General features: G+C 49.1%; 1 protein-coding gene across 2 annotated transcripts in view; it reads left to right on the top strand.

Moving 5' to 3' along the window:
* Positions 1–3,419: 3,419 nt before the first annotated feature.
* Positions 3,420–26,626, top strand: part of ZC3H18 (zinc finger CCCH-type containing 18) — a 60,596-nt gene continuing 37,389 nt past the window's right edge. Inside the window, exons 1-4 of one of the 2 annotated variants that reach the window (XM_046682789.1) lie at positions 3,420–3,590; positions 10,406–11,004; positions 19,230–19,314; positions 20,083–20,154. In XM_046682789.1, the coding sequence (XP_046538745.1) occupies positions 10,420–11,004; positions 19,230–19,314; positions 20,083–20,154 (742 nt within the window). In that variant the 5' untranslated portion in view covers positions 3,420–3,590; positions 10,406–10,419. The remainder of the gene's footprint in view (positions 3,591–10,405; positions 11,005–19,229; positions 19,315–20,082; positions 20,155–26,626) is intronic. The other variant, XM_046682790.1, reaches the window with a different exon arrangement.

The following is a 26,626-nucleotide window of genomic DNA, read 5'->3' on the forward strand; positions in this document are numbered from 1 at the left end:
GCGAGAAAGACAGAGAACTCAAAGCTTTCACAGGCACCACGCCTGTTTCTCATTGTCCCCAAAGCTGCTGGAAGTTTCCTTTGGTCCTGCTGCTGCCACCAAATCTGTTAATGCACAAAAATTCAACAGACTAAATTTGAAGATTTAATTGGACTTATTCAACAATTCATGAATCGGGCAGCATCTCACCTAGCAAGTAGAGAGTTGTACAAAGTGGAAGGTATTTATAGGCAGAAACTGGGCGGGACAAGAAAGTTATTAGCAAAAAAAAAAAAAGAAAAGAAAGGTTTGTCACAGGCAGCTCATCTTTCTTTGGGGGAGGGCTCAGGGGTCTTATCAGGCAGGTGACCTCACTGGTGTTGATCAGGAATTTCCAGACTGGTGGTTGAAGGTCCGGTTCCTGGGAGGGGCTGAAACTGCAGTTAAGCCCCGTTTGCTGGCTCCACCCCCGGCCTGTTGTTTCATTCCTTAACACCATTAGCAGTCACTCCCCATCCTCCCTCCCTCCAGCCCCTGGTAACCATGCCTCCACTTCTAACTCTACCAATTTGCCTCTTCTGGACATTTCATGTAAATGGAATGTATTAGTCAGCTCCAGCTGCCATAACAAAATGCCATAGACTGAGGGGCTTAACCAACAGAAATTTACTTTCTCACGGTTCTGGAGCCTGGAAGTCCAAGATCAGGGTGCTGGCCTAGTCAGGTTCTGGTGAGAGCTCTCTTCTCGTGGATGCCACCTTCTTGTGGATGCCACCTTCTTGTGTCCTCACATGGTCGGCAGGGGTGGGGGGTGGGGGACCACGGGAGGGAGAGATGCGATGTGGTTCCCTCTGGTATCTCTTCTTATAAACATCTCATTCTTTTCTGTGGCTGAGTAATACTCCATCGTGTGGCTAGACCACATTGTGTTTATCCATTCATCTTGTCACCGAAAATAATCCATAACCAATCTATAAATGAAAATTTGGGAGAGTTTATTCTGAGCTGAAATCTGAGGACCATGGCCCGGGGCCTTTCTTCCTGAAGGAAGAAAGGGCACCGAAGAAGTGGGGTGCACAGAGTGGTTATATACCCCCAAACAGGGTGTTTTACATATGATTGAAATGTCCCTCCCACAATAGTCACAAGATTGCCCTGTCCGCACAGCGCTTGATGGACACAGCAGGTAGTGGGTCTGCTGTCTCAAAGGGCGTAGCAGGAGGCAAGTCTATTGTCTCGAGCTGGGCAGTCACAGGTGAGCGCAGCAATCAGTTTCTAGCCTAAGGAAAGATGCTTAATCCTTAAGGAGACGCCAAAATTGGGAGGGGGAGGGAAGTTGCACCTTTATCTCAAGGGCCTTTGCTCTTGCCATAGGGAATATCTAAAGCAGATATACAATGCATGCTCAACAGCCACGGTCAGGCCCTTTAGGAAAGACAAGGTCAGGCTGAATTAGGTTTATACCAAATGGCTTCCTCATATTCTCCAATATATCCTATTGCTTGCCATTTTTATTTGTCAATTTATTGATGGACATCTAGGTTGTTTCCACTTTGAGGCTATTGTGAATAGTGCTGCTGCGAACATTTGAGTACGGCTATTTTCGTAGACACGTTTCATTTCTCTTGGGTTAGATACCGAGGAGTGGCATTGCTGGGTTATATGATAACTCTGTTTTTTTGTTTTGTTTGGTTTATTTTTCCTTCTCCCCAAAGCCCCCCAGTACATAGTTGTGTATTCTAGTTGTAGGTCCTTCTAGTTCTGCTCTGTGGGACACCACCTCAGCATGGCTTGATGAGCAGTGCCAGGTCCAGGCCCAGGATCCAAACTGGTGAAACCCTGGCCTCTGAAGCCAAGCGCCTGAAGCCAACCACTCCTCCACAGGGCCACCCCCAGTAAGTCTATGTTAATGCCTTCATTTCTTCCCCTGTTCATTCATTCATTCAGAAAACATGGGGCAAACATCCATGAGTTATTCAACTTCACCATATGCCAGACATTACAGTTGAAGGCAGACTGGAGGCAGGCTGCCCCAAGGAGGAGCCCTTCTTAGTACTGAGATAGCAGACCCACTACCTGCTGTGTCCATCAAGCGCTGTGCCGACAGGGCAATCTTGTGACTATTGTGGGAGGGACATTTCAATCATATGTGAAACGTCCTGTTTGGGGGTATATAACCACTCTGTATACCTCACTTCTTCGGTGCCCCTTCTTCCTTCAGGAAGAAAGGCCCCGGGCCATGGTCCTCAGATCTTAGCTCAGAATAAACTCTCCCAAATTTTCATTTATAGATTGGTTATGGATTATTTTTGTTGACAGTACTTACTGCAGGTTTCCTGGAGGAGGAAGATGAGTTAGGAAAGGCCTGCTCTGATTGCTATCCCCCAAAACCCTTAGTTATTCCCCAGGACAGGCTACATAATTTGCAGGATCCAGTGCACAATGAAAACACGGGCCCCTTGTTCAAAAATGACTAAGAATGTTAAGGTGTGAACAGCAGGGCATTCAACCAAGGGACCCTTCTAAGCATGGGTTCTTTGACTCCAAAATGGAGAGCACGCTATTACATCCCCGATCCCCACAGGGCCGCTCTAGGAGGCTCCAGCCTGAGGGTCTGTGGAGGCAGTTAGTGAGCTGTAAAAATGCTCCAAGTACCACATGACGTCCTTCTGATCACGGAAAGGTTACATCGGCTTAAGTTCTTCACACTTAGTAAGACGCGGAGCCATCAGTCCCATAGAAAGTTTTAAAATTTTAAGCTTTGATATTTAAACTCAGTATCTCAAAAATAAACATTAATCAAATCAATCATTACTTAATCAAATTAATCTGTGTTGAACTGATTATATTTAATAGAGCGGGAGCTATTTAGTCCCACGGAAATAGTTAAAAACTATAAGCTTTGATATTTAAACTCAGTATTTCAAAAAATGACTAATTTTTGTGTTGAGCTGATTATTTTTAAGAAAGGGGAAATAGTTAAAAACATTTAAGCTTTGGTATTTAAACTCAACATCTCAAAAATGATTACTTTGCCAGCTGCTTATGTTTAATAGGGGGGTGCTCTGTCCTCCGATCAAAGTAACTAAAATTTGAAGCTCTGAGGGTTAAACCACCACCACTGCGAAGGGCCACCTCCCCACGGGGGCACGCGGGAACCGGCGGCTCCGCGCGGTCACGTGACCCTGCGGCCCGTCACCTGACCAACGCGCGGCGCGCTGAGCCCTCACTGCCGGTGTCGTCGGGCGGCGGGCGGCGCTCTGGCTCAGAAACCCGTCCCCGGGGGCAGGGCCTCCGGCGGCGCCTGCGCTGTAGTGAGGCCGGGCGCGCGCGCCGCGGGGGCGGGGCCGCGCGGAGGCGGCCGCGCGGAGGCCGGAAGGAAGCGGGCGGAGGGCGGGGCGAGCGAGGGAAGCCCGCCGGCCCGCAAGACGGCCGTCGCGGACTGATGACGTCGCACAATGGCCGGCCCCCGCGGGTAGTGGAGCCCGTTTGTTCCGCCCGCGTCGCGCCTCGAGCCGGAGCCTGTGAGGAGCGGAAGGGCCGAGGGACGCTTTCCCCGCGCCGCCCCGACCCCAGCGGAGCCGTGGCCCCCTCCCCGCCCTCGCGCTGAGGTAAGCGGCGGCGGCGGCTGGAGCCGGGCCGGCGGGGAGGGGAGGCCGAGGCGGCCGGGCGGGGAGCGTGGCGGCGGCGCGGAGCCCAGGCCTGGGAGCCCCGCCGCCGCCGCCTCCGGGGAGCGCTCCGGGCTGCGCCCCCGGCCGCAGTGTGGCTCCCGGGCCCCGGAAAGGGGCCGTGAGAGGGGCACGATCCCGCGTTCCGTCCGCGGCGAGCCAGCCCGGGGCCCTGGACGCCTCGGAGCCCGAGCCCCGCGCGGCTGCCTCGGCGCCCCGCCGTGGAGTTGGTTCTGCCGGAGCTGTCATTTCTCTTCCGGGACGTTCGCGGGGCACGTGTTTGCCGCCCGCACGGGGGGGACACGCAGGTGGGCCCTCGGCGGAGATCGGCGGGGCTGTCGATGGGCTCTTCAGGAACTTTGAGCTCGCTGGAGCCTCCTGGAACTTGCGCCCTCGGCGTTACAGTGTGCACAGGTTGGACGCGTTGGCGGTGCCCCAAGACGCGCGCCACTCTCTCAGGATGTGAAACTTCCCTGCGCCTTTGGTCAGGAGCACCAGCGATGCCGGGTCCTTGGGATAAACTACTGCTGCTGGGATGCTGGGAGACTTGCCCCTGCGGAGACTTAAGTTTTCCGGAATGCTTTATGACGGCTGAGTTTGCCGGGTAGAGTGGTTGATCATTTAAGTAAGCTTTGTCCAGGAAACTCATTTGCAAGAGTAGGTCAACTTTCAGATGCATTTGGGGAAAAAGGAAAAGGAGGGTGTTTGACATCCGAAGTATTATTTGGGGGCGTAGCAATGGCTCTCATCCTTTCTCCTTTGAGACTCACCTTCATCCTAGTGCCCGCAGAGTGGTCCTTTCCCAGAGCAAAGGTTGGGATTTCAGGGTGAGCCTGAACCCAGGCTGATTCCCACCTCCAAGCCCTGGGAAGGGAGTCTTTGTCTGACAGTTTTACAGTCGGAGCACATGTGTGTAGCCCAGCCAGCTCTGGAAACCAGTCCTATGTGTTCCGAAGACTGGAACTCGTCTCCGGTTTGGGGTGGGAAATGTTCAAACATTGTAAGAAAGCCTTGTGGAATCATTTCAGAGAGCAAACAGGTAACCTGTGGCCTTGCTCATGTTTAAAGAGGTTGTTTTACTTTTTCACAGCTACAGATCGTCTCAAGGTGAGTACTTTCTCCCTGGGGAGTTTTTTGGTGGGCAAGCTTAGTCACTTTCGGGGTGGTATCTGTCACCAGCCTTGACATCCTTCTTTTGGATGTTGTAAATCCATGAAGTTACAAATCAATTTTAACCGGCCATCCTAGAACTGAGGCATTCACACAGTGTCTGCTCTATTGAAAGTTGTCATCCGAAAAGGCTGTACTTGGGTTTCATTGGTGCTCCTTCGCCAAAACCTCTTTAGAATTCCTGTTTCGGTAGTGAATGTATAAGCCGTATAAGGAAATCCATCTCATTCAATGCTCATGCCCCATTTTGACCAAAAACTGTCTTACCTGGTTTGGTAACTCACCTCCCTTACCAGACCAGGCTCTGAATGGCTTCCTGCGGTTTCTCAAAGTGAAGCACTTTGCTGCCCTTGAGAGTGCCAAGAGAGTGTTCTGCACGCTTCTAAAGGTCACTCAGAGAAGTACCCAAAATGTTGTGTGCTTTAGCACTGCCATTGGAATCACTCTGCAGCCTTCCAGGGTGACTGCTGGGAAATGAGACAGCCCTCACTCTACGTCTGAGTTCTGGTATACTCTTCTAAAAATAAGGCACTTGTTTCAAATCTTTCTGGTATGCAACAGGTAGTTTATCAAGTAACGAGATTTTGCCATTTATTCATTCATTTATTCATCAAGCATTTATCAGTCACTGTTTGCCAAATGCAGTAAGCAATGGAGACACAATGATGGAGACTTGTTGTTCCGCCTTGTGGATCAGAGGACAACAGTGTTCTCAATTTTGCCAAGAATGGCTCCAGGGTGGTTGTGTGAGAGTTGTGAGCCTGAGGAAGACGTGACCAGAGGCCCTCCATTTCCTTGTCTGCACTTAGGAGGCCACGTGTTTTTCCTAGTGCCTGACATAGAGCATGCACTCAGATATTTGCCACATGGAATTAATTTCACAACAGGACACAGGCGCCCAGAGAGACAGTTAACCTGCCCAGAGTGGGCCTGGAATGCAAGCCACCTTCTGACCCCAGTGACACTTCTCTTCTGTGCAGCAAGGTGTGACTCAGGGCGCTTCTAATAAACAGGTAGATTCTTCAGCATGGTTTCCTCTGCCAGGTGTTCAGTTCTGTGCAGCTTCAGATTGTACAGTCTCAAGAGGTTCCATAGGAAAGAAGAGCTGTGACTTCTTTCCTCAGGAAATTGTCAGGGCCTCCTAAGGGTGACTGTATGTCCCAGTGTGCCTGGGACAGCTCCTGATCATGCCTGTTGTGACTGTTACTAGTGACCCACTCAGTCTCAAACGTGTCCCAGTTTAGATGACCAATTTTGTGATAGCTCTGCTCCTAAGTGCCAGCCACTTGCTGCGTTTGGGGAATACAGAGGTGAGTCTGAGCCCTTCCACTCAGGCACTTCATGAGGGGGTCTCCCAGCAGACCTCACAAACAGATAGCCTCAGTACAGCGTGGTAAGTATGGATACCTAATAGACGAATGTGCACTGTACTTTGGGCAGGAGTTCTTAACCTGGGGCCTGTGGGTGGACCTCAAGAGGTTTTGAACTCCCTAAAGTGGGAGATAAATTGCATATGTCGAGGATTTTCTAGGGAGAGGACCCATCCACTTCATCAGATTCTCAAAGCAGTGTGTGCTCCTGGAACGGCTGAGTGAGCACCGCTGACAGAGCGCTGGGCCCCACACAGTGGCAGGTGCACTCAGGACCGTGGGCTCCGCCACCTTCTGGTCAGCACCGAGAACTGCCTTTGAGAGTTGGGAAGTTACCTTTGCGTCCTTGGAATGGTGAAGTGGTTTCCATAATTTAAGCTGTGGAGGGCATGCAGGCTGAATAACATTCTTAAAATTATTTTCCATGGCACAGCAGCCTCTCGGGATCTTACTTTGAGTCATCGTTTCCTGTGGTGTCAGTAGACAGGTGTGCCCTTGGGGGGGTTTCTTTGATTGGATTCACGTTTGGTTTAAGTGCCTAAGATTCAAACTTCAGACAAGTTCACAATCATGAAATGAATGACTGTTGTCACAAGCCGAATCTCCTTGTGGTCGTTACCATCTTTACCTGATGGTCTATACAGATCACATAGTAACTTTTCCATCTATATGAAAATATGTGTTTTTCGTTCTAGAAGGGCTAAAATAGGAGTATAGATGGACCAGCGCAAACTTTAGAAGGGAGAAAAGAACAGACAGAATCTGCTGGTTCAGTACAAGTCCCCAATTTGTGTGCGGGCTGTGTTCCAAAAGAGAACTTATGAAATCACTTTGGAACTCAGGTCCCATTTTCCTACAGAAACCATGGCAAGAAGTGGGGCTTGGTTCCTAGGCAGTGAGCAGAAGCTCATTTCACGTGTAGTACCGGGCTCCGACTGAGCACACGCTCCAGAAGCAGCTCTGCGTGGCAGTCCTGGGATACACACTCCATGGCCATGTGGCCCAGTTTCCTTGTGTAGGAAGGGGGACATCACTTATTTGGAAGGTTGATGTGAGGAAATCGGGCAAGAGCCAGACACAGAGGAGGAGTCTCAGCGGGCGGCCAGGCGGTGGGCTTTATTGCCAAGGTGGCTTTAGTAACCGAGTCCTGCTTTAGTATAGTAGGTCCTCAGACGTTTGTTGAATGAAACTGTGAATGAATTACTGCTGAGTGCTCCAAGAGACTTGAACTGAATCTGACAGGGGTGATAGGAGGATGGGTTTGGGAAGTTGAGGATTACCTTTACTCATCTTCACATTAATTCAGTTTAAATTAAAATGTGTGGAGCATGCGCCAGGCACATTATTAGGCTTATCTCATCTGCTTGTTGCAACACCCTTGTAAAGAAGATTCTGTTGTCCCCATATTTCAGATGAAGAAGCTGGGGCCTGGCAACTTTTCATAATTTGCCCAAGATCCTAAAGCTGGGAAGCAGAGCTGGGGGTCAGGTTCTACTCAGAAGCCCACACCGATTGCACTATCCCGTATGTCCTGGAAAGGCACAACACCCCAAGAGGCAGACCTCCCGCCTGACGCTGGCGCACCGGCACTGGTTCAGATACTGAAGTTAGGCACTCTTCTTCCATTTCCTACTCTGGGATTTAATGTCAAGTTTGCCAAAAATATAAAAAGCAATTTGGTTGGACCTAATCATAACAATGAAAACAAAGTAGAAACCAGTTTGCACCTGGGCCCCAGAAAAGGGCTGTTACCGGGTTATGAGAGTTTGTGGCTGTGAACAGGATAGTATGTTGAGAGGCCAGTGGTAGGTTCCAGGTTCGAGGGGTGTTTTCTGCAGAGTATCAGTTGTGTGATTTTTAAACTAGTTTGAGGGGACATTTGATTTTGGATAACAGTTGATTTAAGAGGTAACTTTGTTTCCAAGGTTGCACGAGGTTTTACAGTCATTATACTGTAAAATGAGAGCATCAGAACTTGTCAGGTTTCAGTTTGGGAGGGAAAAGGCTCACTAGCCAGTTCTGTGACTGCCTGCCTCTAGGCGCTGGCTCAAGCAGTTGGGGAGGTGAAAGCCGCTGCCCTTCTATGGAGAAGGTTTCATATATACAATCTAATGAAAACTATACAAAGATAAGGCATAGGATGTCATACATAGAGGAAAATCTTACATGTTTTATTAGTCTTATTAACTAGGGATGGGGCGAGGCTGCCAGTTTGCCGCTGGCCCCTGACCAATTGCTGTAACCACCCCCAGGCTCTTTCTGGAGCAGTTGAGAGTGCAGGGCCTGAGCAGCCAGCCCTGTCCTTGGTAGCATCTTCACCTTGCCCATTGCTGTGGCCGTGGAAGTACTGTGTGCAGTGATAGGCTCTGCCCTGTGCAGAGAGGCCAGAAAGCCACGGGGTAGCCTCAACTTTATCCATTTTCAGGAGAGTACGCCATTTTAGGACTAGCTGCTGCTGCTGCCTTTTTTTTTTTTTTTTTCCCTTGCTGAGGAAGATTTGCCTTGAGCTAACATCTGTGCCGGTCTTGCTCTATTTTTTAGTATGTGGGCTACCAGCACAGCATGGCCACTAACAGGATAGTGTAGGTCTGCACGTGGGAACCAAACCCAGGCCGCTGAAGCGGAGTGAGCTGGACTTAACCAGTAGGCTACTGTGGAGGGCCCAGGACTAACTTTTTAATAATTCTTTCCAATAGTCCTACCTCTGGAAAGTGCAGTTAGAAGACTGAAAAGTGAATCATTTTTAAAGCTGTCTACTTTTAAGTGACTTTGAGTAAACTGATTGGTTGTAAGTTTCTATTACTGTTTACCACTTAGCTTATCTAGAAAGTGATGAATTTTAAGTGATTTGTCCTAATGTGTGTTCAATTATAATAATTTCCATTAACAGCAAAAAAATGTTTTCAACTCCACGTTCAGATACCAACTTTTGGTATGTGTGTCTTTAAACATAGGTTGTCCTTTTGACAGTATAAATTTTAGATACATATTTATGTGATATATAATATATATATAAAACTATCATTGGTTATATAAGTATGTAAAATAAATTTGTACATTTAAAGTATGTACATATACGCATGTAGGTTTCCAGATCTCGCTGAGATAAGAAGTGGCATGACTGTGACATGCATTATTTTAAATAAAAAATTTTGAAGAATCAACTGAATGTTGAGCCCTGCACTCTGTCATGTCAGGCTGACTTGGTGGTGACTTGCTCTGCCTGCAGAGAATGGTCAGTGTTTGCTTACAGACTGCTTGGTGTCGGTTTCACGCACACACACGCTTGCCCCACCCGATGCAATCTGTGTTTAGAACAAATGGAGCCAGGTCATGTCTTTACACATTGAGGTGGGAAAACCAGAAAATACTCACTTTATAATAAAATCTAGATTAGTAAAAGTAGAAATGAAGTCTTCTCAAATCACACTGTTAGTCTTTTTACATAAGAAGTTACTTAAATATGTAAACTTTCCTGGCAGATTTCTTTTCCCATACATACCCATATTTGAACGGTGCTTCTCCACTTTCTCGTGAGAGTCACGGGGTGCGTGAACACCTTCTCGGCATCTGATGGCAGCTCCAACGTGAGGGTCTGTGCTGAGGCCCAGGTCTGCAGTTTTGAAGACCATCCCAAGTGATTCGGATGGGGCAGTCAGGGCCTTACGGGGAGAAGTGTGTTCAGGAACAGGAGACGGCCCTCAACCTGGAAATTCCTAAAGGCGGGCCCGGGTTTCTGCTCCAGACCCTTCGGATGGCTCTAGAAAAGTAGTTGGAAGCGTGCCTTCAGTTTGGCTGCCTCATTCCATAATGCAAACTTTCTGGAATTTCAAAAGTTGTTCAAGAGTCCAGAAAGCTGTCCTTGTAATTTGTATCCTGTCGCTCACTCTCTTAACCGTTCTGGTTGCACTTGAGAGGGGAAGAGCTACGCCAGGTCTTTGCCAGCTTGTTCAGAGGTGAGGCACTTCACACATGGCTTAGGAGCACAGTCCAGCTCATGGTGGCCATGTGTGTGGCGGCAGCCTCCATTCTCCCCAGTGGGACAGCCAGCAGCAGTGGTCTGCGGAGTGGAGTCTGGGCTTTGGAGGCGGTGCACAGGCCCAGCGAGGTGCGGGTCCTCATCCCGCCTGCAGGTCGGGGTGAGTGTGGCCAGGAAGGCCAGGGCAAGGCTGACTTTGCGTTTTCCTAAGTGCCGTGAACCTGTGTTCTCTTTTACAGAACTGTGGGTACCGATGGATGTGGCTGAGAGCCCTGAACGGGACCCTCGCTCTCCAGAGGACGAAGAGGAGGAGCAGCAGGGCCTCTCCGACGATGACATCCTGAGGGAGAGTGGGTCTGATCAGGATTTGGACGGAGCTGGGGGGAGGGCTTCTGATCTGGAGGATGAGGAAAACCCCGCCCCGGGACTGAGCCAGGAGGAAGAGGAGAGTCGCTCTGACGAGGAGGACCAGGACCAGGACTCGGAGGCTCAGGAGCTGAGCAGGGGCCCAGCAAGCCCCCCACGTGTGGAGGAGGGAGACGGGGGGGAGGAAGACCGCACGAGCGACCTGAGGGATGAGGCCTCGTCGGTCACCAGGGAACTGGACGAGCATGAGTTAGACTATGACGAGGAAGTCCCTGAGGAGCCGGCCCCTGCAGGGCAGGAGGACGAGGCTGAGAGGGCCGGGCCTGAGGGCGACGAGGAGAAGGGGGCAGGAGCTCTCGGGGAGGAGGGGCCCGCAGGTGCTCACGGTGTGCAAGACAGGGAGCCCCTGGAAGCTGCCAAGGAGAAAAGGAAAGAGGACGACGACGGGGAGATCGACGACGGGGAGATTGACGTGAGTATGCTCGAGCTGTGAACAGGGTGCCACGTAGCACCCCACCACAGGGACACCAGGACCAGGGCTCCTTCCAGGGTTGACTTGGGATTGGCTCGTCGCTCGGAGCACAGTGGGGGCGGAGGAGTGCAGGGAAGGGAGAGGACTGTTCTGGGAGCGGTCACCATGGTAATCGGGAGGTGCTAAGAGCCAAGGAGGCGAAATAGGCGCTTCAGAAAACTGGTGCCTGTAGTCGGGAGCTGGCCCACTCCCCGTGGACCCCCACTCACCTGTCTGTCTCTCTCCGTTGGATGGTATTCAAATGTCCAGCCCCCATTTTTTTTTAAGTTGTGAATTCCTTTTTTTAACAAGTCAAGTGGTAATTTCTCCCTTTGTGCCTGCTATCTTTAAGTAATATTTGAGTTAGCATTCAGCTAGAGCCATCATGGGTTTTAGTTCTTGTCAGGTTCTTAAGACGGAAAAGGCTCAACCGGCTTGGCTCCGGTTCTCTCTTTTTTAGGCGTTATAACTGTGCCCCATGGCCTGCCCTCTGGTGAGGGTCCCAGCTGGGCCAGGCTTCTTTGGAAGTGTCCCTGAGGAGACCCTCGGGACTGGATAAAATGGGCGTGTGCGTCAGAAGGCCTCTGCTTTTGATCCAGCCATCACACTTCCTTATAATTTGTGTAAATGATCTGGCCTTCAGGTTGAGGAGAAGGGCACACTGGAAATATATCATCTGAGATATGGGTAGGATTTTTAGGACAGATAATGCTGTTGAAAGCACTTGAATCGTGATCGTTAAGAAGCCTAGTTTTGGGGAGAAAGAGTCTGAAGTCCTCCCGAGTAATGCTTTTACTCAAAGGAGTTGCGAGGGGCAGGGCAGACGGAAGTAGCCCCGACAAGGAGACTGCTCGTCTGAGAGTCAGCCTGGTGAAAGGCATGTGGAATGTCCCAGAAACGTGCTAGGTTGAGGAGGGAAAGGTTGCTGGTGACATCCTTACCCTCAGGTTTAGCAGAACCTCCCACTGCTCTGGTGGTGTGTTGGCGTGTGTGTGCTCAGGTCATTTTAAAATGTGGCGGTGGCCGTGGTTGTGCTGGCAAATTTACAGGCTTGTAGACATCGCTTATCTAACTTCGTTCCTGAGAACAGAACTTTGCGGGCGTGTGTGTGTGTGTGTGTGTTTGTGTGCTCACAGCTTAGAATTTCAGATCTTGTATATTCTCACAACTAGGCGTAGGAGGTGGTCTCCTGAGTTACTAACTTTGCTTAGTCTTACCTCACTTAAAAGGATGTTGTCGGGACGTTATCACACAGGTGTCCTTAGGTTTTTCCGGCTCTGCTTCCTGTCCACTTTTGGAAAATTCACCTCTACCACAGGGTCGGCAAAGGGAAGAGAGATCCTGTGAGGCTCAAGTTAATCAATTTGGATGAAATTTTTGGCAGAAGATGAAATCGTTCGTTGAGGTTGCCCCTGAGTTTGGTTTTTCAGTGTTACAGAGAAAAGCCACGTCTGTGTCCTGCCACCAGGGAATGCGGGGTGGGCGGAGCTCCTCATTTCCGGGACTCTGCAGCCCAGGGGTTCTGCATGGCCCGTTTCCTGTGAAGAGAGGACCAGTTGCAAACTCTTTGTTCTTCAACCGTTGAATAAGTCTTCAGGGGACATTCGTCTACTCTCCTGACTTTCCATGATCATATGGGGTCAAGTGTCTCCCTACAGCTCCTGGGGGGCTTTGGCATCATCACACCAGTGAGCTCTCCCACTGTGCTTAGATGTAGCGGTGTGGGACATTGGGTCGAACTGAGCCAGCCCTGGAAAGCGCCCATTGTTTGGAGATTGGCTGGTTTCCCCTAGAAACAGCATGTGAAATAAAAATCCAGTTTGCCTTTCTTGCCCACTCAGATCCACGGTTGGTTGGCTGGCTTGGCTTGTTTTGCCCTGCATGGCAGTCTCTTGCAAGGGGCCCCACAGCCCAGTGGGAAACAGCGCGCTTCTGCGGGGACCCAAGCACAGCTTCCTTTAGCCACGGGTGGCGGTTTCCTTCCCACTCGACAGACATGCCTCCAACCCGAGTGCTCCCCGCAGTGTGCCAGGCTCCCTGTAACGGACTGGGGGGTGACAGGGCAGAGCAGAGCCCATCCCCACTCTGGGGACTGGCAGACTTTGGCATGGGGCAGGGACACTGAATGGTAACTTGGGCCCTCACGTGAGCACACCTGCCATCCAGAAGCTTCTCTCGTTGAATTTTGCTCTTGCCCATGCCCAACTGCATTGTGGGCTCCTCCCCGTCCTTACCTGATGTCTTAAATGTCACCTCCTTTACGTAGGCTCTGCCCCCACCCCTGACTCTCCGCCATACCTGCTCTGCACCTCCATGCTTCCACAGTCTCAGTTAACCAGGTTGTTAGTGTGTTTGTCTCTGCTGCTCCCCCACCATCCCTGTCTCCAGGAACACACGTTCTCTAAGGCCGGACCTGCCTGGCTTGCTCCCCTCTGAGCCCAGGACCTGGCACATTGCAGGCGGCCAGTGACTGCCTTCTGAGCAGACAGCTGAGCCCCCACTGCTTTGGGGCGTATTACCGTGGAGTGCCTTGGAGATGTGGCGTGGCAGCAGGCAGGTCTACCCTGGGAAGCTGTTCGCATAGAGAGGGCAGGCAGTGCAGGCGCTGGGTGTGGGTGACCAGCCCCAGCCCTAACCTAACACTGTTGGAAGAAACCAGTGTAGATGCCTATCAGCTTGTATACAGATAACTACTACCAATTCATTTTCCTGCTCTCTGTCCCAGTTCCAACCCTTCACTCCCGGTCAGATCTCTGCTACAGGGTTTGCTCTGTGTCCCCAGCAAGCACGTATTCCTGTATCTTTCTTTCCCAAGATACCCTGTTAGCATTCCCACACCATATCTAGTTCCCTGACCCCATACATTTCTCAGATGGAGATGGAACCAGAGCTGTGCACTTGGGTCCATGAACAGCTTGCTCCTGGCCAGCTTTTGGCCTCGGCCCCATTGGGTGAAATCTCTGCCAAGTAACTCTGGTCCTGATGGAAAGCATGGGCTTCTTCCTGGTTGCTTTCGAATGCAGCTCTGGTATCAGGCGAGCTCCCTGGATGTTTTTATGAGGAAGAAACTTGCAGTCTGGCTTACACCTCAAAAATGTGTATTTGCGGACCCCTGAGAGTTTCTGTGCCTGGCAGGGGTCTGCGGCCCAGTGAATCCAAGAGGCTCGCTTGGTTCTGAGGGCCCTCCTGGGCATCTTCTGCCTGTTTCCTTCCCTGACTTGCTGGAAACAGCTAGGTGGAGGCATCTTAGAAGCTGTGTAGTTCACCCTCCTTTTAACTTGGGGAGCTTTTCTCTGCTGTCAGGGCATGCTGTCCTGCTTCATTCCCTTTTAGATTTTGGGTCCCTGGGACAGGGGAACTGATTTAGGAGGAATCACCCCCACCCTCCCCAACTTTTCTGCTCTCTTGCTAGTCTCCTTGATAGTGACATCAGTTTGTACAATAAATCCTTGAAATTCTGTTGTCTAAACAACACAGTTTGTGACTAAGGCCTTGAATTACCTCTATGTTTTTAGTGTGCTACCAAAATACCCTTCTGATACAGATGCCCTTTTGGAAGTGCCCCTTCTCTGCTCCAGTGGGGACGGGATTTTGCACACAGGACTGTGGGCCAAATATTTAAAGCAGGGTCCTGACAGTGGAACCTCAGGTGAGCCTCACTTAATCAGCTTTTTCAATTTTTTTCAATTTACCTGCTCAGGAAGCCACATTTATGAAAACCAGACGTGCCTGTGGTTTTGTTCCTACCTGTGCATCGCCCAAAAGAGTGAGCAGAGCCCACCACGATCAGCTGCCGTGTGAAGGTCTTCCTGTCTTTCTCTTGCACTTCTGGCTTGTCTTTCACCAGAACTGTTCCTTCCTTCTGGGTTTGTCTAGCAGGTGGATTGGTCTGCATGGGTCTCTGATTCACCTGTACAGGCTCTGGTCCTCCCGTCTTGGTCTCTGTACCCCCTCCTTTTTGATTACTGGGTTCTGTTTTTATATCTTACTTGTCATCTGGTTCACAGAATTTCGGCCACCTAGAGTATACCATCCCTTTGGAAGAGGGTGGGGTGTCTGTTTTATTCTGTTCCTCCTTTCATCGGTGACTCTCATGCTGGTAGGGTGGCCCATCAGAGACAGCGGGACAGCAGCCACGTCCTAAGTGGACAGTCCACGTGACTCTGGTGAGAAGTGGTAGCTCTCTGCCCACCCACATACAACAGGACTTTGAAGCATTTTCTCTGCTGGTGGTATTTTATATGTTCTCCTGTCCACTGCACCTGTTCCTTTTATATCTGGATACATAATATCTTCTACACAAGGTCTTCCGTAGCTTACCCTGGGGGCTGAGTTGTTCACTCTCTGCGAGGGCAAGGGCCCCTTCCTCTCAGGAGGCACGTTCATTGTGTTCATGCTCCTCCGTGTCATTTAGATGCTGAATAGCAGCGCTCCCCCGTACCCCGCCCCCAAAGCCTAGGAAGCAGCTGCCTGTGCCTCATTTGAGAAAAGAGCCCATGCACTGTCAACCACTTGAAGGACTAAGGCCTTCTGTGTCCCTCAACTCGGTTGGTCAGCACAGCCGCGTGAGTGAGCACAGGCCACCGTCCTTACCCTCGGCTGGGGGAGCCCAGGAGCTCTGAGAATGGAAAGGTTTCCTCCTTCGTCTGGTGGCAGACCTGGCCCGAGCTGACACGAGGCTGTGTACTGTCCCGTATTTACCCCATCATGGGGCTGGTCACACATCTCCTCAGAGCGATTGCTGTGTCCACCACAGGGTCCTGTTTCAGACCCCACTATATCGCCTTTCTGAAACCAAAACAGTTCTCAACTCCCGAAACATGGTTTGGGGTCAGGGCTGGTGGACCTGTGTTGTTGCCTCCGTTTCGCAGATGCGGAATCGGGGTGGAAGGAGACTGCACTTGGCCCAGGTGGCAGCACCAGGGTGGCGTCTGGGTCTCTGCCCTGGGGCCCGTGCCCTTGGCCGCAGCTGCTGCCCTACACGGCAGCTCTGCACGCTCGCTGTCTCCTTAGCCACAGGTGCTCCGGAGCCGCCGTGTTGCATGTGACTTCTCATTACATAAGTAATATACAGACCTTGTTGGGTTTTTAAGGAAAGTAAAAACCTACACAAAGAAGAAGGTAAAAATTGCTTAGGCCAGCGGCGCTCGGAGGTGAACACATTCGGGCGCTGCCTCTGAGGCGTTTCCGTTAGAAGAGGGGTCACTCGCGTGCTCGGGCTTTAGGGGAGGCCCTGGGCCTGTGCCTGCCACACACAGCATCTGCTTAGCCCCACGGCATTGCTGTTGCTGAGGAGACCGCAGCTCACGGTGGAGGGGTATCGGTGGCCACACCACCAAGATTCGAACCCAGGCCTTCCCCCAGCATACATATTTTATGAAGGCATTAAAATTGAATCTGCCTGTGAGGAATCACTGACAGGTGCGCCCGTGAGCCGTGACTGTCCTCAGCTGTGTAAACTGTGGAGCGCCTTGCACATTCCCACATTTCGGTGTTGGTGCCGTCTTAGCCAGTCCGGGGTGCTGTTTGCCGAGAGCCTCGCAGGCGTTGTCATTTTTATAGAGCCGCCAGTGTGCTCTGGCCGGACCACTAGGGCGTCTCCTGTCCCAGGCTCTCAGCTGTCTCTGGTCCGTTCCCACATCAGGAGGCCTGAAAGAACCATGGACGGGCCATGCGTGCTGTGACAGCCTGCAGACAGCCGAGCACCGTGAGCTTGGCTTCAGAGATCCCTCTTGAGTTGTATTTGCGTGAAACTCTTCATGAGATTTAAGAGCCCATTTTAATCATCCATCCCTTGAAGAGCCATTATGTTAAATGAATGGTTAGTTGAAAATTCAGAATGTTATATTGCTGAATGAATTATTGATTATTTTTGTTTGTTTGTTTTTAATTAAAGGAGAGACCATAAATCCACCACACTGATGTGTACAGCCCTGTGTCTCAGTCCCAGCAGGTGTGGGGACTAGATGGTGGTGGTCCTGGCAGATGCTGTTCTGCGATCTTTGAGTTGACGTTAAATCATGAATTGTTTGCTGTGTGTGTCTAAGTCTGTTTACTGACCGTTTTAGTCGCTGCCTAGTACTCCCTTGCATGTTCGTGGGACTGCGCACCAGTCTTGAGATGGGTGGCTGGTTCTGCTGTGTGCTCTTGCAAACATGAGAGCATGTCACATCTTTGCAGAAACCCACACCTCTCTAAATCTGCTCTAGTGCACTTACTGTGAATCCTGATTTCTGAAAAACCGTTTTTCCGTACTCATCATTTCAGCTGCTGTGCGTTGATTTCCAAGTAAAGCAGGTAGATTTGGATGGGTTCTAACTTTTCAAAAGGGTTTTATTTTTCTAATGAGCACAGAGAGAATCTGCTCCCAGCTGAGATTGAGCTTATGTGAAATGCCAGGCTAAGGTTTTCGTGTAGTGATCATTACTGTCAGGATGGTGGTACAAAGCAGGTACAGGCCAAAAGACCGGAGGAAAGAGATGTTCTGTCTCTTAGCATAAAATAAGCACGGTTGCTCTAAAACTTCAGGAAGTCGTTCTTCAGTTGGAGAAAATGGGGAGATATTGTTGAAAGGGTACAAACTTTCAGTTGTAAGGTGAATAAATTCTGGGACTTAAAAAGACTTGTATAAATGATTGACTCTCAGAAAAAAAAATCATTCTTTTGGCTCTCTTAAGGGATGTAGTTCTGAGGCATCTGTTCTTTTCATTATAAAATGCTTTTGAATAACTAAACACTTTCAAGGCAGAAATTATACAAATATTTAAGCTTTAAAAATAAGTCATCATAAATCCACGGTTTGACTTCGGCATTCCTTCCTCCAACAAATACTGACATTTACTCTGAGCCTGCCGCTGTGCTTGGACCAGTGACACAGAGTGAGCAGACAGACACAGGCCTGCCTGGTGGAGCCTCCAGTTCAGTCAGGCAAACCGTGACTGCATGACTAGTGCCGCAGAGGCAGAGGGTCCTGGGGAGCCCCTGTGAAGGGAGACGGGGACCCCTGGGGAAGGGGGCTCGAGCTGCGATCTGAAAATGAGAAGAGTTCAATGCTAAGGGAAGAACATGGTCAGGGTGGGATTTGAAAAGGTCACTGTGGACTGTGGAGAGAGTGAGGGGTGTCAGTTAGGAAGTGGTTCCCCAGACCAGGTAGGACTGGGCAGGAGTTTGGACAAGGGTGGCGCAGCAGGAGGAGAGGAGAGAGGGGTCTCCCTGATCTCTGCCCTGCATGACACCTTAGGTTGATTGCCCTAGGGCACTCAGGAACAGGCTGGGACATGGCAGCACTGAGGCGTTCCATTCTGGACAGACTGATAGATGTCAGCAGGGTGACCGGCTACCTACTTGGGCTGGGGCGATCCCAGGGGGTTCTCAACTGATGGGCACAGGTGGGAGTCTGTGTAGGTTGGAGGTGACTGAAGGGCGCAGGTGGGAGTCTGTGCAGGTCGGTGGTGATTGAGGGGTGCGGGTAGGAGTCCTTATGCAGGTCAGTGGTACTGGGCCCTGGGACTGGGAAGGGCACAGAGCAATGGTCCAGGTCGAGACTGCTCTTCAGAATCTCTGAGGGTGAGACCCACCCAGGCTTTGGTATTTTTAAAGCTCTTGTGTTATTCTAAAGCTGGACAGGCAAGGTTAGCAACTCTGGACTAAGAATGAGAAGAGGAGGGCCTAGATCTGAGACGAAAGGTGGGTCCACAGAACTGACCAGGTGGCCTCAGTGACCTGAGTCACCTCACTTCCCTTCTCCCAGCCCCCAGACTATTAAATCAGAGGAAGTTAGTGTTTAATTTTAAGGACATAAAATATTTTGTTTTATAAATTTTGTTTAAATATACAAAATATTAAAAACCTGAAGTGGAACCATGTCCTGCCCACAATTGCTCATGAAGAGAAATACAGAAGCCCTGCTTTGTACCATGCATCATGTCCCTCACAGAGTATTTTCACTCAGTGTTCTTTTGTGTAGTGCCTCAGTCTCCTAGGTAAGCTCTGAGACATCCCCATGTGTGGATGAGGGATCTAAGGTTTAGAAGATGTCCATGAATTGGTGAGTGGCCGAGACACAGGTCGTGTGAAAATATCCTTTCTGGTTTGGTGAAAACCATGTCAGTCGATAGAGGCCCTTCCCACCCCTTCTCTCTTGTTAAGATGGTTCCCTCTTCAAGTCACGTTGTCCTCTGTTTCAGGATGATGATCTGGAAGAGGGCGAAGTAAAGGACCCCAGTGACAGGAAGGTGAGGCCTCGTCCCACCTGCCGATTCTTCATGAAAGGTAATTGTCCAAGTGGGGCCTTGGTCCTTGGTGTGGCCTTTTGGCTTTCCCTGGGCCTGTGGTGGTGGTTCAGCCGTGTAAAGTGCCCTGCAGCCTACGCAAGGCTGTTCTTAGGGCCAGACGGTGGTAGTCTGTGGTGGCGGTGATGGTGGCATTGATGTTAAACAGTAGACCCTTGTACTAGTCCTTTCATCACTTTATGACTAACTCAGAGGGGAGCCAGCTTGGTCACTGTCACACTTGTGGTTCTACCGCACCCATTTATAAGAGCCCCATGACTGTAAGGTGGATAATATCAGTCATCTTTCTAAGTGGGCCTTTTTATAAGACCAAATGCCCCAGGCTCCAGTTATGACATCCTCCCACCTCTGTAAGGAGAGTTACTATTTTTCTGCAGGATGTAGCACAGCACATCCTTCATTTGGAATGGATTTCTGAGTAGAAAGGGGTGGCCTCTGAGCAGCAAGGCCTCTCTCCTAAAGAGTGAACAGTGTGAGTCAAGTAGCTGTAGCAGGTGGCAGTGTGACAAAGTCTTGTTGAAAGTCTTGGGAGATTTGGAAATGGAAATGAGACTTCCCATCTGGAAGTTTCTTGGATGTGCAGCAGCAGGTGGCACATTTCTGGTAGTTCACCGTTTTCCGTAGACACGGGTAGGAAGGTGTTTTTCTCTTTCCCTTAATTGTGCTCTGACCCTGGATGACTTTGCTCGCTGACCCGCCTGCGTGTGCAGTCTCAAGTTCACGAGAGCTTCCTGTACTTCTCTTCCAGATGTTGTGACACCATTATCCACTCTTCTTCCACCAATATCAAATTCCATACCATTCAGAGGCCAGGTTAAAGGTACAAAATATACGATATTCACTCTCTTTAGAACCTCAAAGCCCCCCCGCTCCGGAGACCAGACTTCTCTCTCCTGGATCCAGAACACTGCTGTGAAGCCAGAAGGAAGGGGGGGCTCTGAGGGGCGGAGAGCGGCTGTGAACCTTAATGCCCAGAGGCCCCTCATGAGGCTCGGGGCTGCGTGCTGGCGGCACCGGGCGGGCGGGACCAGTGGGGCATGGTGGAGTCCCATCTTAGGGAGAGGGCAGGCTCTGCACTTCGGGTGGCCCTTGAACGATCCTATCCCTAGTGTCGAGATGACCCGAGGATGAAGGCGCATAGACCTGAGGGACCAGCACACTGGGGACCCAGGTCAGCTTGCTCCTTGGGGCCTGTGGTCGTGGCCTGTGCTGTTGGCACGCAGTTTGACTCATCTGAGTGAGATGTGCATGTGATGTTCTCTACTGTGCGACCGTGTGCGCTGTGCCCTCAGGAGGGCAGCCAGCAGTCATGTGCTGTAGAGCAGACGTGACATTGTGAGCAGTGTAGCCACCCTAAGAAGGCAGATAAGCATGTGATACGTTTTAGAAAGCAAATTGTTACAATTGCTTAAAAGCTGGGGTATTTGAAGTATCGATATTTCAGAAAATTTGAACTTAAGCAGCAGACCTGTTTTTCATAATAATGAGGGAATAAATAATGTCAGTCCATCTCTGAAGTTTCTAGATTAAAGCAATGGACACAGATGTGAATACATACACGTGTTTGTAGTCGTTTCCAGTTAGCACTGTTCACAAACTGTGTGGTTCAGGAGCCTGGCCGGCCAGTCAGGACTAGCCAGAGGCTCCCATTGTGGGAGGCACAGTGTCCACTGTTCCTGCCACGGAGGCTCTGGTGCAGGAGCCCGGGGGTCACACCACTGAAGTAGTTTCCAGAATTTAGCACCAGAAGCACACAAACAAGTGAAGTGAAGTTATTCTGGCACTGCAGATCAGCACCAGGAGATGCCTGGACAGACAAGGATAGGAGGCCATCTCCACGGACGTCACCGGGTAGGGGCACATCGCAGTAGGAGGGGAGATGCCTCCAGGGTCAAACTGAGTGCTCAGTTTGTATTTCCAGGAGTTGAGACCCGTGGGTAAGGCTCTGCAGGAGGAACAGCTGAAGCTAGTGGCAAGCAGCCTTTTTTGCAGCTTAGTTAAGCTGAGCATGATCAGTAACTTGTTCCAGGAATGTATTTTTTGAATATATATTTACCTTTTCCTCTACTTTTTATTTATTCTGCAGAGTAATATGATATAGTGTGAAAGGAAATGGTTCGTTCTGTAGGTGTTCTAGAACATATTTCCTGCTTTGTCTTAGTTATGAGAAAGTTTTTGGATGTAAATATTTTTACTTACCAGCAATTTATAAGCTTGGTGTTAAATTTAGATGAAATCCTTTTTTTCCCCCTGAGGAAGATTCGCCCTGAGCTAACATCTATTGCCAGTCTTCCTCTTTTTGTATGTGAGCTACACCACAGCATGGCCACTGATGAGTGGTGTAGGTGTGTGCCTAGGAACTGAACCCAGGCTGCTGAAGCAGAATGCACCAAACTTAACCACTAGGCCACTGGGGCTGGCCCAGGATGAATTCATTTAAATTCCCTCCAATAGCAAGAGAATTGACTTTAAAAATAAAAGGAAGTTTGTTGCATTTGGCAAGAACATGGAGAAATGGAACCCTTATACAGGTCTGAGGGGAATCTGAAATGGCACAGCTGCTCTGGAAAACAGGCTGGTGGCTCCTCAGAAGGGGAAGGATAGCGCCACCACATGACCTACAAGTTCCACTTCTGGGTGTCTATCCAAGAGAAATGGAAGCGGGTCACAAAAACTTGTACATGAATATTCATGGAAGCATTATCCCCAGTGGCCAAAAAGTGCAAACAACCAATGTCCATCAACTCATGAGTGGATCAACACAATGCAGCACATCCATACGGTGGACTGCTATTCAGCCGTAAAAGGAGTGAGGTCCTGACACTGCCAGATGGGTGAGCCCTGAGGACATCATGCTGAGTGAAAGAAGCCTGCCCTAAAAGGCCCCATATTGTGCAGTCACACATATATGAGCTTCCAAATTAGGCAGATCCATAGAGAAAGCAAGCAGATCAGTCATTGTCTAGGCAGGGGGTGGGGGGTGGCTGAGGAGTGCAGAGTTTCCTTCTGGGGTGATGAAATGTTCTGGAATTAGATAGTGGAGATGATTGCACAACTTTGTGGCTATACTGAAACCCACTGGACTGTAGACTTTAAATGGGATCGTTTTATGGGTTGCGAATTATATCTTAATTTGAAAATTCTTTTTAAAAAGTTGGTTAGTTATATTTCTATTACAAGTTGTAATTTGCAGATTAATCATTTAATTCCCTTAGCGCACACATTGACAGTTGTGACCACTGACAGCAAAATATACTTAGAAATACAAATTGAAACATTTTAAAGCACCGATGCTTTGATAGGTATAGTTTTATTTCTCATGTGTTTGAGTTGAATCATCAAGACACGAAGTTCTGTCCACGAAGGCATAAATAGCATGTTCTTTACATTGTGTCCTACCATGGGTTTCTGGTGTGCCCAGCTGTCATCAGTGCCCAGCCCAACTGTGGGCCAGGCCGCCTTGTCTCTGCTCCTTCCTATTCCCACGCTCTCTCTTTTAATTGTGATACAATGCACATGATATAAGATTTACCATTGTTAAGTGTACAGTTCAGTAGCGTTGAGTACGTTCATCTTGTGGCCATCACCACCATCCACCTCCAGAGCTTTTTTTTTTTCCCCCAAAGATTGGCACCTGAGCTAACAACTGTTGCCAATCTTCCTTTTTTTTTTTTCTTTTCTGTCTATTTTTTCTTCCCAAGTCCCCCCAGTATATAGTTGTATATTTTAGTTGTGGGTCCTTCTAGTTGTGGTACGTGGGACGCCACCTCAATGTGGCCTGATGAGCAGTGCCATGTCCACGCCCAGGATCCGAACCTGCGAAACCCTGGGCCACCGTAGCGGAGCGCTCAGCCACAGGGCCGGCCCCTCCAGAGCTCTTTGCATCTTGTAAAACTGAAACTCTGCCCCCATTAAACACTAACTCTCCATCTCTCTCCTCAGCCCCTGGCTCCTGCCATTCTACTTTTCTGTCTCTGAATTTGATGCCGCTGAGTACCTCTTATAAGTGGAATCAAACAGTATTTGTCCTTTTGTGAGTGGCCTATTTCACTCAGCATAATGTTCTCAAGGTCCGTTCATGTTGTAACATGTCAGGATTTCCTTCCTCTTTAAGGCTGAGTGATGTTCCATTGTGTGGATGGACCACATGTTTATCCATCTATCCGTCCAACGGTGTTCACTTAAATTGCTTCCACCTTTTAGCTATTATGAATAATGATGCTCTGAACATAGGTGTGCAAGTATTTCTTCAAGACCCTGCTTCACATCTTTCTGGGTCTGTACCTAGAAGTGAGATTGCTGGATCATATGGTGGTTCTGTTTTTAATTTTTTGAAGAACTGCCAGCCTGTTTTCCACAGCAGCTGCACCATTTTACATTCCCACCAACAGTACACAAAGGGTCCCAAGTTCTCCACATCCACGCTAACACTTATTATTTTCTGATCTTTTGATAGTCCTAATGGGTGTGAGGTCGTATCTCATTGTAGTTTGATTTGTATTTCCTTGATGATTAGTGATATTGAACACACTTTTGTGTACTTTTTGTTCTCTCAGTGTTCTCTTTTGTGTTGAAAACAGCAGGTCTCAAAGAGTGGTCTGTGGCCCGCTAGGGGTCCTTGAGATTGTTTCAGGGGAGCCCTGAGGTCAAAACTATTTTCATAATAATACTAAGACTGTACTAGTAGTCAGCGGCCAACCACTATGCACTCACAGTTAAAGAATGCCAGTTTCACTCAATTATGTCTGTGATAGAGCAGTATGAATTACAATTAAATTTCATACTTGAGTACGGATCTTTTTTTTTAAAGATTGGTACCTGACCTAACATCCGTTGCCAGTCTTTTTTTTTTTTTTCCCTCCTTCTTCTCCCCAAAGCACCCCAGTACCTAGTTGCATATTCTAGTTGTGAGTGCCTCTGGTTGTGCTATGTGGGACGCCGCCTCAGCATGGCTTGATGAGCGGTGCCATGTCTGCGCTCAGGATCCAAACTGGCAAGACCCTGGGCTGCTGGAGTGCACGAACTTAGCCACTCAGCCACGGGGCTGGCCCCCTGGATCTTTTCTAAAAAACAACTTTATTGAGGTATAATTTACATGCCATAAAATTTGCTTATTTCAAGTGTACAATTCAATGATTTAAAATTTACCAAGTTGTGCAGCTATCACCACAATCCGGTTTTAGAACGTTTCCATCACCCCAATAAGACCCCTCAGTACCTGTCTCTTCAATAATCAATATTATGATATGGGAAGCGCACGTGGAGCCCCTCGCTGTGCACAGAAGTATGAAGCCTGTCTCCAGGGAGGCCGCCCGTGTGCGGTTTGTGCTGTGAGCTGAGCCAGCCGCTCTCCCCAGGGAGTGCCAGGTTCCATCACAGGGACAACTGAGCCATGCCACAGTGACACAGAACCAAGTCTCCTCAAAGACGAGCCAGGTGAGCCTGCTGCTTCAAGGAGAACAGCTGACAGTGTCTGTGGCTACTGATAAAATTCAGGCTCACAGGTGAAAATGAGAAATTTGGAGAGCCTGTGACCCCACCGTGAGCCTGACAGCTTTGCAGTGTTTAATGACTTGCAAGTGACCACTCCCTGGTGTTACAAGGTCATGCCTGGGTAGGAGCTCCATTACCAGGTCAAGACAGACCAGTGGACTCCGGTGGATCAGTTGGAAAAGTAACAGGACAGGGTTATGGAGCCCACGTGGCAGCTCTGAAGAAGCCTTCACTTGTCAAGTTTAGCATCAGAGTATCCAGAGCATCTGAAAAAGCTGTTAAAATAAACTTCCTCATCCACCTACATCTCTGAGGCTGGATTCTCCTCACCTGCTTCATCCAGAGCAACCCATCGCAGCAGACTGGATGCAGAAGCAGACGTGAGAATCCAGCTCTCTGCTGTTCTAGTGTCAGCCTTAGATTTGCAAAAAGGAGGATGGTGCTGCTCATCTCAGCAAGGATTTTTTTAAATATAGCTATTTTTCATAAAACGTTTATGTTAACCTGTTACATATGTATTATATCTTTTAAGTTTTCTCAGTTTTAATTTCTATGGTAAATATCGGTAGATATAACCTGTATAAACAAAGGCTCTTTGGGGTCCTAAGACCAAAAAGTGAGAGAGCCACTGGTTTCTAGTCTACATTATTTACAGAGAAGAGCCCAGAGTTTGTATGCAATTGTTGGATTTTATGCCTGTTAGAATACGTATTTGTAGATGTTAGGTTTGTCCTTAATATTTAATTATTAGATTTTTATATATTCTGCCTCCTTTTCATGAAGTTTTTTTCTTTCTTTTTTTCTTTTTTGTGAGGAAGATTTGCCATGAGCTAACATCTGTTGCCAATCCTTTTTTTTTCTGGTTTTTTTTTTTTTTTTTGCTTGAGGAAGGTTAGCCCTGAGCTAACATCTGTGCCAGTCCTCCTCTACTTTGTATGTGGGACGCCTCCACAGCATGGCTGATGGTGGAGTAGGCCCACACCCGGGATCCAAACCTGCAAACCCAGGCTGCCAAAGCGGAGCATGCCGAACTTAACCACTCAGCCGCGGGGCCAGCTTCTCATGAAGTGTTGTTTAAAAACCATAAAGCACATTAAAGTTCATTTTGACTGTCCCTGTATTTATTACCTATTCTGAATTATTCAGAGTAGCAGGAAATGGGACCAAGGAATATTTAAGTAAGACCATTATATCCGAAAGTCTTTGTTTAAAATTCTATCATGAAGTAAGTACTTGGTTTGGAAAATAGATATTATAAAATTATTTCAACTGTTCCAGTAGGATGCATCGCGGATGCAGTGACCATGCAGTCTGTAAATGATACCCGCACTGCACTGGACTGCTCACCAGTCTGACCATCAGAAACTTAAAAATCTGGTTTCCGGACCTACCACACACACACTCCCACGTGTGCCACAGGAGCGGGTATCTTCTTCTCCTGACCTTTCACACCTTGGGAGAGATGGATTCCTTGGGTTGGTCCAGCGTGTGGGTTGTGACCAGCAGGTTGCTGGCATGGGAGACGTGGCTCTCGCTTCCTGTCGTCCGTGTTGAGTTTCCTGGATTTCTGCTGAGCGACCCTTGCAGGTTTTCTGCGTGTGTCGTGTCTGTGTCACTGATAGCTTGGGTTTGTTGCTATTGAGTTTGCACGTTCCTTTTTTGTAGATATATTGTTTAGTGACAAAAAGCAAAGTTCAACATGGAGTGTCTGATATAACCAGGAAAAATGGGGATGGACACCCAGACTGATTGATGACCCCTAATACGTTGATAACCTCAGATGGCAGCTCTGGAGACGG

The sequence above is a fragment of the Equus quagga genome, chromosome 13 (genome assembly GCF_021613505.1).
Source record: "Equus quagga isolate Etosha38 chromosome 13, UCLA_HA_Equagga_1.0, whole genome shotgun sequence".
Classification (NCBI taxonomy): domain Eukaryota; kingdom Metazoa; phylum Chordata; class Mammalia; order Perissodactyla; family Equidae; genus Equus; species Equus quagga.